General features: G+C 38.7%; 2 protein-coding genes across 2 annotated transcripts; one reads left to right on the forward strand and one right to left on the reverse strand.

Moving 5' to 3' along the window:
• Positions 1–317: 317 nt before the first annotated feature.
• Positions 318–6327, forward strand: ccng1 (cyclin G1). Its single transcript, XM_053489205.1, has 6 exons — positions 318–501; positions 2677–2940; positions 3609–3856; positions 3961–4039; positions 4634–4744; positions 5286–6327. The coding sequence occupies exons 2-6, from the start codon at positions 2677–2679 to the stop codon at positions 5475–5477; spliced, it is 894 nt and encodes a 297-aa protein (XP_053345180.1). The 5' UTR covers positions 318–501; the 3' UTR covers positions 5478–6327.
• Positions 6328–6895: 568 nt separating this feature from the next.
• Positions 6896–10963, reverse strand: nudcd2 (NudC domain containing 2). The gene is made up of 4 exons (XM_053484408.1): positions 10548–10963; positions 8297–8345; positions 8059–8210; positions 6896–7128 (listed from the first exon to the last, which is right to left on the reverse strand). Exons 1-4 carry the CDS (start codon positions 10734–10736, stop codon positions 7045–7047), a joined length of 474 nt encoding a protein of 157 aa, XP_053340383.1. The 5' UTR covers positions 10737–10963; the 3' UTR covers positions 6896–7044.
• Between the last annotated feature and the right edge of the window lie 719 nt (positions 10964–11682).

Raw genomic sequence — 11682 nt, forward strand, 5'->3', positions numbered from 1 at the left:
AAATCAGTTAATAATGCGTGTTTAGGTGTAAATTTCCTTATTACGGAGAAGTATTATATTTCTTTGGTACGTTCTAGAACGCACCATGGTAACGACGATCAGTTTACGCTGATCTGAAATCAGTACAACTGACACGTAAGGTCTAAATAAGGAAGCGATTTCTGTGAGTGGGCGTGACTTGTGAGTCTACAGCGTAGAACACCAATCAAAATGTAGCAGGAAAGAACGCCCTCTTAGACCAACCAATCGAATCTGTTCTGCCGTAACCTGCGGAGTATAAAAGCCGACGCTAAGGTTTGGTTGTTGCCTGACGCCAAGGGTCAGGGGTGTGCTGGGCAGCAAGTTGATAGAATTACGTGCTTTAAACGAAAACCTATTAAATCTTTGCTTTTCCTTTCTTTATCTTATTTTTTTAATGTGTGTGTGGTTTTTTTTAAATATATATTGAAGTTTAGTTTTCTTACTTTTAGTTGAACCAGCCAATATAAAAGAAAATCCAAGGTAAGTCAGCCATTTTGGATTTATGTTCTCTTGCTTGCGAAGTTAGTCAAGCTGTTTATTATTATTATATTTAAACATTAAATTATTGGTTGTGTTGTAAGAACGTAACGTTTATTTAAATATCAAGCCTTATTCAAATAAATATTCGCATGTAAAGTCACTTATATCGCACGTAAAAAGGTTTTTGTGTAAAAAAATAATGTAAAATGTTTACAATGTAATAAGATTAACCTATGTAGTTTGTTTAAATTCTGTTTTGTGGTGTTAATGTGTAAAAACCCGTCAATATGTTAAAAAGGTCATGCTGTACAGCCTCTTGGACATGTCCAGACATAACACCCGACGCGGTGTTTCCCTTCTTTCCAACCCGCTTTGCGGCAAGTCCCGCCTCTTGTTCTAGAGTTGACTGGAATTATCCCGTGCTTTCTTTATGATTGGTCAGTTATGTACGCAATTTGCGTAAACGCTTACAAACAGCCAATCCCAGCGCAGGATTCTGGTTTGTCATAATACGGGTGGGGAAAAGACGATTAATACCCGAATCCAATATGGATGACGGGCCTCCATATTCTATACTGACACGAGTGTCTTAACAAGTCGGAGTCTAATTTAACAAGGATTAAACATCTTTATTCTTCGTCTTCGCTTCGCGTTTGTTCATGATTCATCATCTCAGTGTTTATACTCGACATGTCTGACCTGTCATGTTTGTTTATTACTTCATAACTCTCAATACATTAAAGCAGCAGTAGGCGATCCCCCTCCCCCCACTTCTAGTTATTTGGAGACATAATGTAAAACATAATGTGAAATACTGGGTTCAGCTGTTGTCTTGACCAAAAAAAAAAAAAAAACAGTTTAGATAATGGCCTTCCACTCCTAAGTTTGTGTTTTGCTCATATAACGTCCTGTTTGGATCAAAGCATATAATGTTTACATTACTCGTATGAAGTCCAACTTCAGTTTGGATCCTAGCATCTTTGTTTAGCTATTATAATGACCTGGTTTGGATAAAAGCATAATTAATTTTGGTTTGCTAGTTTAAAGTTCTGGGTCGCTTATCATTCACACTGGTGTTTTCAACATCGGACCAAAGACACACCAGGAGGTGTGTGGTTTATTTATGGAGTCTTTACAAGCTCAAACAGATAACATGATATGGTATACATTAAAAACATGCACACGCCCCGAGTGGCGCAGTGGTGAAGTTCGATTCCTGGATGATGCTGTAACCTCCCACAGCTTGGGGACCTGGGAGGGATGTGAGGGTGCCAAGTGCTCTCGCATCAATCACGGCTCTACAGCCAATCATTGCGTCTGTGAGCTTATGCAAGCGGATAGCGCTGTCCTCAGGGTTTTATGCCACTCCCAACGGCGCATGAGCAAGCAGTTTGAAAAGATGCGTCGACAGGTGGTTCAGCAGAAACGTGTGATGGTCTTCGGTCATTCCTGATTGGTAGTAGCCTTCATGTTGGAGCCCCCTAGTGATCTGCAGATAACATCACCAGTGCACCCAATGTTTTTATTTTATGATTTTATTTTATCCAGGCAGCCCCTGGTTGCATTTGCTTCATTACCTGCTGTACTGTATATGAAATAAATCAAGGTGACCTTTCAATCCTTCAATAGATCTCCTCAATCCTGTGTCTGTCTGACTGGTACGAGAGCTCGCAAGCGCACAGTAGTATGGCATGGATTCATTCAATAATAAGAGCGCTTAAGAATACAATTTGTTAATCAGTTGTATGCTTGTGAACACTTGTCTTTAAAAGCAGCCCAGTTGGGCCATCATGTGTACACCTTGTGCGTGGTCAGTCATGAATGTCCTTGGATGGTTGTTTAATTCAACATGTGGTGTGTGGGTTATTCATTTTTAAATCAAACCGAACATGGCATGTGGTGAACACCTTTGGATGCACTAGAAATGAGGGGGCAGGGGAGGGATTCAATTATTTACCCATGACACATCTTTTATCACAGTGATTACAGAATCTCTTAACAATTCACATATTGACAGGAAATGAAGCATCCTGTGCAGTAATTATAAAATCGCAATACAAGTTGAACCGGCACCCAAATTGCCTTTAATATTTGACCATCTAATTTGTATAAAATTTAATAACTGGTTCGTTAACACCCAAGTTTTGCCAATGAACTAGTTTTTCTCGTTTTCAGATGATTGACACAGTAAGCGGCGCTGAAGCCCTGCCCTTTGCACTGCAGCTGAAGGCTCTCTTGGAGCAGGAGGTCAGGTGTCAGCCGAAACTTTGTGGTTTGCGCGTCCTGGAATCGGCCATCGACAACGGCATGAGGATGACCGCAAAGATGAGGGACTTTGAGGTAAAAGATCTGCTGTCTCTAACACGCTTCTTCGGGTTCAGCGCAGAGACCTTCTCCCTCGCCGTGAGCCTGCTGGATCGCTTTCTATCCGTGATGAAGGTAAACATGTTCGTACTCTACTGTAAATGCGCTGAGACTTGTTTGGTGTGTAATGGGTTTTATTTGTACAAAAACTGTGGGACTAGGAAAGGGGAATCTCCTTACTACCAGTTTTAAAGCATAATACGAAGCCAAAACCTTGATGGATTTAACTTTTAAACTTTTACAGATTCAAGAACCTAACCCTAGTCTAATACTGAAGGAAGCTGATAAATTTGTTCGCCACAAACTTTGCAGAAATAAATTTTTTTGATCTGGAGTTTGCATGACTTATTTAAAGCCCTTATTTTGTTTGCAGTGTCAACAAGTTTGCACCAGGGCAAACTGGATCACCTTAGCCTCTGTTCACACTAGCCTGAATTACTCATCAGAATTTATGCATAATACAATTTAAAGGACTCTGACCACACAGATTTGATTTAAAAATCAAATCTGATTCATTTGTGTGTGGGTCCTAGATTGGAGATGTATACACCCGCAGACGGTCATGTGACTTGAATGAAAAATAGTCAGATTGGATTTCATGGCAGTGCTGAGCGATCGCTGCTAAAGCAACGAATACAGCCGAGTAACGGCTTGCCACATCTGCCAAAATTTTACATTTGTTTTAGTATAAATTTCAACCTGATAGTTGACTAATTAAAAAAGTATTTTTTTATTTCCCATAGATCCAGCCCAAACATCTGTCCTGTGTTGGCCTTTGCTGCTTCTACATAGCTGTAAAGACCTCTGAAGAGGAAACAAATGTTCCCATGGCCAGTGACCTAATCCGAATCAGCCAGAACCGCTTCACAGTTTCAGACATGATGAGGATGGAAAAGATTGTCCTGGAGAAGCTCTACTGGAAAGTCAAGGCTCCTACAGCACTGCATTACCTTCGACTCTTTCACAGCCACGTCCAGGAGAAAGTTGGCAGGTGAGCAACAACACACCTATATTTGGTATTGATTATCTGTTAACCATGGAGTTATTACATACTTTAAACATCGGAGGATTAAACTTTATTATTATCTTTTTTAGTCAAAATATTTCAGCCGTTGAGAGGCTTGAGGCCAAGCTGAAGGCCTGCCACTGCTCTTTTGTCTTCACAAAGCTACGGGTAAGTTTTATTTTTAAATGTTAAACGGCACTCATGATGGAGGGGTGTTTAATGTGTGTGTGTATGTGTGTGTATATTATGTATATTATATATATATATATATATATATATATATATATATATATATATATATCCTCCACTTGTAATTTCTTGAAGAAAAAAATTAACGTGTTTAGGACGAGTGTGTTTAAAAAAAAAAAAAAAAAAAAGTTATTTTCTGCTCACACACACACAAGGTCCTGTGGTACATATCTGTGACTCTAGGTCAAGGGTCTCCAAATCCAGTCCTGGAGGGCCAGTGACCAGCACAGTTTGTAATTCACCAACACATAAACACACCAACTGAACCTAGTAATTAACAGATTAGTTAAATCAGCTGTTTGAGAAGAAGAATTGAACCAAACTGTTTTGGACACTGGCCCTCCAGGACTGGATTTGAAGACCCCTGCTCTACCCTAGGTTATAGTGAATGTGGGGCAACAGTAGCACTTCGTGCCCAAATTAATCACAATTGTTCTTTGAGAACAGAATCTGTTAACATTTCTACTTCAATGTGTATATAAGTCTTTAAGACTTTAATCTTTTCCCCATTAGCCTTCATTGCTTGCACTGGCACTTCTCGCTCTTGAGGTTGAGGAGCAGCATGAGTCTGGGTCAGTGGAAGCTCTGAGAGATGCGGTGAAAGATCTTCAGCAGCGACTAACTGTAAGTCTTTTTTTTTTTTTTTTTTTTTTTTTTTTTTTGTCACTCCTTTGGTTGTTTTAATATAGGGAAAGCGGAATACAGATGAACACAGCCTGGACTTGTCATTTTTATTAAGGGGCCATGTAGGTGTTTGTTTAATGACGTCGTCCTGTGTCATGCTCTTTAACTCTCTGCAAGAGCATGTGTCCAAACATGGAGACAGTCCTCTGTAAAATACTGCAAAATTTAGGATTGGAAATGCAGTGTTGGTAGCTATAATGGTTAACTGCATGTCCTATGGGGTGAATAGCTGTGGAGACGCTCATCAAACTCTATAGTCGTGTGATGCTGTTAGTTTCTTAATTTTAATATCTGCCCAGGTTTTGTGAGAAGACCTTCACATCCCAATATATGGCAGCATGCAAAAGCAGTTTGCCTAATAGAAAAGTATTTAAATTGTTAGTCTAGGTATCAATGTCAGGTTTTTACACACACCTTGCTTACTGAGACATGTCTGGAAAAGCAGTTTTGACTTTTTTTTTTTCCTTCCCCTCCCCTTTAGATTAAAGACGGGGATTTGGTGTGTGTGAGGGAGCTTGTGTCGAAATGCCTGACTGAATATTCCTCCACAAAGTCTTGGAAGCCCAACAGCCAGAGACTGCGCTGGATCATCTCAGGAAGAACAGCACGGCAGCTGAAGCACAGCTACTACAAGATCGCTCATCTACCCACAATCCCTGAATCTTCCTCTTAAACTGCAGTGTGATGTTTTCAGGGTTTTTTTTTTTTTTTTTTTTTCTTTACTCTTGTGGAATGTAGTGATTTGTGTTGGCTTCCATACAGAACTTTTGGTATGAAAAGTGAAGCTCTGTAAGGAAACCAACTCTCCTTTTTTTTTTTTTTTTTTTTTTTTTTTCCTTTCTTTCCTTTTTGTATAAGAATGCATGTTTGACTTTAGAAGACCTTAAGTCGAGTGTTTTGATAGCCGTCGGCTCATCCGGTTGATCGGCTTGAGTGTGCGTACGGAGCACGCTCGTTTGAATCGGTGCCTAATGGTGCTGGTTGTTTAAAGCTGTTTAAAAGTATTGAACCGCCTAGGTCCTCAGTCCACTGTGTGGAAGAGGAGGGAGAAGGGTTTTGTGATTCAAAATGAACATCAGAGGAACCAAGAAATCGGGCCCAAAACCCTTAACTTCCATCCTAGGTTGTTACTGTCCTTTAGCACACTCCTGCCCAAGGTGATTATACACAAAAGTTCCTTTTTTCTTTTATTAATCGTTACTATGCTCTGTTCAGAAGAAGCTGTGTAATGTGACGTTTCGCTGAACATTAACATGACTGACCTGACTAGACTTTTACTTTTGTAGGTCAAAGGTTTAAAATTAAACTTTACACACAGGGTCTAATTGCTTCAATTTATTAATTAGGACAAACGTAGTTCTTTTTGGTTCTGTAAATCAAGGCTAAGATTTTTCTCGCAGATACTAACGCAGAAAAACAATTAAGTTGATTGAGTAAATGAAGAATAATTGGATGACTTGACCAAAAAAAAAAATTGTACCCTGAAAGTGGACCTTTCAATAAAACACTTATTGAAATGTTAATCAGGCTCACTTGTCTATTTATTCAATAATAACTTTCTTTTTGCTTCTGACTGAATAATGTTTTTTAACACTGTACAAAATGGGCAAGCTTAGCAACAAAGGGAGGGGGTTGTCTTATGTGAGCTCACAATAGTGCAAATCTAATTGACTTGTTTAAACTACTTGTTTAAATCAGTTACTGCTGATGCAAATCCCATGCAAAGAGTGTTTTAAGGAAAGTTTTTTTTTTTTAAATGGTGACATAACTAACAGAGGATTTTAAACTCCACATAAGATGAGTGAGATTAAGACAAGGTGGTAACGCAGCACAAGTGAACACCAACTGCAGATACAAAGTATGTAACACAAAAAAAAAAAAAACTGGGGGGCCTTCCTTATGTGAGGTCACACAAGGGGGGAAATACAGTATGGATGAAAAATTTTTAAAGGACAAAGCAGGGACTGTTTTAACTCAAGACCCAGGTGAGTTTCTTCAAATAGTTGTTTTTGAAGCAAGAAAAACAAACCTGGCAACTGGATATACCAGCATCTGCTAAAACATGCACAAAGACTTTGACAATTTAAAATATGGCTTTTCAACTTGTATCATTTATTCATTATGAATTTGTAGATGTGCATCAAACCAGCAGTTAGGATATACTGTAGTCTGTAATAATGGCATCATGGTAAACCTTCTGCAGTCAGAATTAAGTCCTTAATCGCTCTTGAATGTGCAAGTTACTTCTGTAAGCTGCTGAAATCCGGCCCACCTCCTTGAAAGTTTCCAGAGATTTCTGCCCCGCTAAAGTCAAACCCAGGATTCTGTAAGAGACCAGAGAGATGTTTGGTGTAAACATGGGTCCTGATTCCTACAATCCTCCTGGGGAATATCATTCACCTGATCTTTAATTTAATGATGGATTTTATCAGATGTATATATAAACAGCATTTCAAAAGCTGGAAAAAGTTAAAATAACACTGGGCCACTCAAGATTAATAAGAGTGTTAAAACAAAAAGCAGATGAGACATGACAGAAAATGTGCTAAAGAATACTATGCAAATGTAATAAGTTAGCAAACATACATACTGTACACATTTTGTATATTCGTGAAAACTAATTTCATGTAAGAGGAAAAAAAAGCTGTCCAAAAAAATGCTAATCCAAAAAAAAAGTCCTAAACCTAATAACTGGTTAAGTTTAAGTTACATCACGCCTTTATTTGTCCGATATTTGACCAATACAGACCAATAACTATTGTAATGTACTTATATGCACCTTAACTTTAATTTAAGATGGAATAAAAAAAAAAACATGAATTATCTTTTTAATTCATATCAAGTAAGAACTTTTCTTTTTTAAGGTGAAAATGCAGCTTGTGTCATGAATTCGCAACTAATTCAAGTTGTGGCGCTAAATAAGAGACTACATAAGTCAGAACAAAAGCAAGGCCAACTGCATCATATGTATATGACTGGCTTCCAAATGATTAAAAAACATCAGAACTGCTGTTTAGGAAAACTTTTCAATGCCTCCTGATATGTCAGAATTGAGCCTTCAACAACATTGTGGTATAACAGAATACAATAAATAAAGAAGTTTATTCATTTCAATAGCTGTATTTCTCCTGATCTCAAGTGTTCTTTATACTTTCAAATAAATTATTAGTTTCCAAGAATTCCAGAACAGATTTCTCCAGGATCAGCCGTGAGGCTCAGTGGAATAAAAATGTTTTTGTGTTCGGTGACAGTACCTCTCTCTGGAACCTCTCCAAGGTGAGTTTCCTCTGCATCTGGTCCTGTACCCACGGGTCAGCGGCGTACTGCTCCTCCAACAGCGACGTCCAGCAGTTTCCTGCCTCACGGTTCGTCTTCATTAGAACTATCCTGATCAGCTTTTTGTCCTCTGTGAAGCATTTCAAAGTCTCAAGTAAGAATTAGATCAGATTAACACAGGCACTTTTTTAGACTTTTTTCACCTAGAAATTTCACCTAAAGTCCATGTTGCCTCATCACCCACCGTCGTTCCAAACAACTTCCCCTGTGGTGGGAAAAAAAAAACAAGCCAAAGGTGAAAAGTCTATCAAAGCGAAATCATACACACTATCTCCAATGACATTAGTTATTCAATAAATAGAGTGGACAAGATGGTTAATGTTCATGAATTTGGATGAGTTTCAAACATGTTGGTTCCTTTTGGTAAGAATACTTCTATCTGGTCAGACTGGTTCTAGCTTGTCATGTTTAATGGTTTTAGAGGGGTTTTACCAGTTACCAGTAATGTAGGCTCTAAAAGGTCCGTATTGGACACTTACAAAATTGTTCTTTTAGTTAGGCTGGGTGTAGCTGGTCAGGTTTGTTGGTTTAAGAGAGGTTTAAATACTTCCTGACTAGTACCAATTGGTCAGAAAGGATCATTTTATCTGGCCAGAATCCTTCAAGTTCATCCAATTGTTTGGTTATAAGATGAATCTAGCTCACCAGGCAAATCCTAGCTGGTCTGGCTGGTTCTAGCTGGTCATGTTTGATGATTTAAAAGAGGTTTGGACACTTTGTCTGGTCAGAAAGGTTCTAGCCAATGAATGGGGGTTTAGACAAATCTAGGCTGGTTCCAGATCAAGACTTAGATGGCTTTAGACAGGCTTAGGAGGCGGCACAGTGGTGTAGTTAGCACTGTAGCCCCCCACCGCAGGATCGAGGGGGTGGATAGGTCCAGGTCTTGCGCTATCCTTTACAGAATAAGCGGTATAGAGAATGAGTGAGAGTAGAGGGGTTAGGACACTTACAGGTTGTTCTAGTGGACCAAATTGGTTTAACCTGGGTGTGCACACTAACAGGCTGGTTTTAAACTTACAGCCGTCAATCTTATTCACAAAGTGCTGGTGTGGAGAAATATCTTGTCACTCTTGTTAGATAACTGGAGAACAGGATTAACTAATTAAACAAGTGATTCTTGCCCAGTTGGAAAAAAAAGTCTGTAGTTATACTGGCCCTTTTTCAGTACAAGACACTTGTTCTAGAGGGTCAGGGAGGTTCTAGCTGATCTTTTGATAGTTTTATATGGGGCTTCAACACGGACATGTTGGCTCTGTCTGGTATAACTGGTTCTAGTCAGTTATATTTTAAAGTTTTAAAGGGGGTTGGGCATTTATAGATTGACTTTGGCTGGTAAGACTGGTTGTAGTTGGTCCTGTTTTATAGTTTTTAAAGGGGTTGGGTGTTTACAGGTTGGTTATGTCTGGTAAGGCTGGTTTGAGCTGGTCCTATCTGGGTTTTAAAGGTAGCTAAACACTAACAGGTTGGGTCTATGGCACTTATAGATTTAGAAGATTTTAGAAGGGGCACTTATAGATTGACTCTGGTGGTTTTTAATACTTGTTCGAGCTAGTACTGATTGTTTTTAAAAGGGCTGAGGATTTAGCATTTACAGGTTGGCTCTAGTTGGTAAGACTGGTTCTAGTTGGTCCCATTTGATGTTTTTTAGGGGGGTTGGGTGATGCAGTTTGGTTAGACTGGTTCGAGCTGTTCCTATTTAATGGTTTTAGAGGAAGTTGGACACTTACATGTTGGTTCTAGGTGGTAAGACTGGTTCTAGTTGATCCTACCTGATGTTTTTTAAGCGGATTGGCCATTTACAAGATTGTTTCTCGGTGGTACGATTGGTTCTAGTTGGTCCTATTTAATGGTTTTAGAGGGAGTTGGACACTTACAAGTTGGCTCTGGTTGGTACAATTGGTTCTAGTTGGTCCCATTTGATGGTTTTTAGGGGGGTTGGGTGATGCAGCTTGGTTAGACTGGTTCGAGCTGTTCCTATTTAATGGTTTTAGAGGGATTTGGACACTTACATGTTGGTTCTGGGTGGTAAGACTGGTTCAAGCTGGTCTCATTTGATGTTTTTAAGAGGGTGGGAACTTGCAGGTTGGTTCTAGCAGGTCATACCTGATGCTACTTGGAAGTTTAGACACGTATCCTGTGTGGTATCCGGATGATCAGGTTTGTTCTAGCAGGTTTTAGAAGGTTTTGGAAACTTGAGGCAACGTCCGGCAAACTGGCCAAGCACCTGGACCAGTCTAACACCAGGAAGATCAGACTGGGAGACCAGCTAACCATGATACTAAAATCTTGAAATATCCTAGGCTGGATTAATTAGCATTTTTTTAAAACTCATGTATGTGAGGTGTCCTGTCTTGACCCTACCTGGATGTGGAACTCAGTGTTACTGAGAGAAACACACTGCACTCACCTTGATTATTTCCTTTCCCTTCAGACTCAGCTCTATGTGTTTGCTGCCCAGGCTGCACTTGATGTCTTTGCTGGATGTGCCAGGAGGAACATCCACCTCAATGAACACCTCCTCCATGGTCTGGTACCAGGAACCCCATGGGGTTTTACACGGAACCACCCCGCTCCTCTCCTCAAAGTGCACAGACATTTTACCCCCTGAGTATCAGCCTGGGAATTTCAACTCCTCCCTGCAGCTGCTTTCTGTTTAATCACATACAACAACAACAACAACAAGCTAAAAGTGTGTGTCTGTCCCGCTGAAACATAAACGCATTTACAGTAAACATGTAAGTCACAGAGGAAAAGAATTCTCCTTTATGCGTTTTATAAACACTCCGAAAGAGAAATGAGCATGACTCTCCAACATGATGTGTCTCTTCTTCTACACAGGAAAAGCAGCAGCAGCGCAAAGACTCCACAGCGCCATCTGGTGGTAGCCTCTGGGATCTCTCTCTTTCTCTCTCTCTCTATCTATTTATCTATTTGTCTGCTTGACCAAAAGTGTATTATTATTATTATTATTATTATTATTATTATTATTATTGGGATTGGATACATTATTTGTTTATATTTTATATGTACTACATATTAAATTTGTTTTTCATAATATCCAATAATTTTTACATTATGTTAAATAAATAAATCATAACTATATCATTTTTTTTTTATCTTTGTTTAAATTTTTATATCAAATTATGTTTAAATAAGAAACAATCAGATTTGATTGGTTTAAAATTAAAAATATAATTTTCTATTTATTTATTTATTTATTTATTAAATGAGATCCGATAATGTTTTTTCAATTAAAATACATATATTTATTGTGTATAATTTTGTGTTTCTAATTTTTTTATTTTTATTGAATGAAATAAAAAGCAACTAATCTCAGTCACAAAATGTGACATAATTGTTACCATAATACACACTCGTGCGCACGTGCGCACACACACACACACACACACACACACACACACACACACACACACTGTATAATACAAAAACATAAATACATTTCTTGCTGATGTTAGAATTCTAGGTATAGTTATCAAGCTTATTTATTCTTTTATGTATTATATCAAATTAGGCAGCAAGGT

Source organism: Clarias gariepinus, chromosome 2, assembly GCF_024256425.1.
Source record: "Clarias gariepinus isolate MV-2021 ecotype Netherlands chromosome 2, CGAR_prim_01v2, whole genome shotgun sequence".
NCBI lineage: Eukaryota > Metazoa > Chordata > Actinopteri > Siluriformes > Clariidae > Clarias > Clarias gariepinus.

What these genes read in the sequence shown, in the direction of transcription:
- ccng1 (XM_053489205.1), top strand. Translation starts at nt 2,677, where the DNA reads ATGATTGACACAGTAAGCGGCGCTGAAGCCCTGCCCTTTGCACTGCAG. An exon ending in GCTTTCTATCCGTGATGAAG is followed by an intron (nt 2,941 to 3,608) that starts GTAAACATGTTC and finishes TATTTCCCATAG; the next exon opens with ATCCAGCCCAAACATCTGTC. An exon ending in GTCCAGGAGAAAGTTGGCAG is followed by an intron (nt 3,857 to 3,960) that starts GTGAGCAACAAC and finishes TATCTTTTTTAG; the next exon opens with TCAAAATATTTCAGCCGTTG.
- nudcd2 (XM_053484408.1), bottom strand. Translation starts at nt 10,736, where the DNA reads ATGTCTGTGCACTTTGAGGAGAGGAGCGGGGTGGTTCCGTGTAAAACC. An exon ending in AGGGAAAGGAAATAATCAAG is followed by an intron (nt 8,346 to 10,547) that starts GTGAGTGCAGTG and finishes TTCCCACCACAG; the next exon opens with GGGAAGTTGTTTGGAACGAC. An exon ending in TGGAGAGGTTCCAGAGAGAG is followed by an intron (nt 7,129 to 8,058) that starts GTACTGTCACCG and finishes GGTCTCTTACAG; the next exon opens with AATCCTGGGTTTGACTTTAG.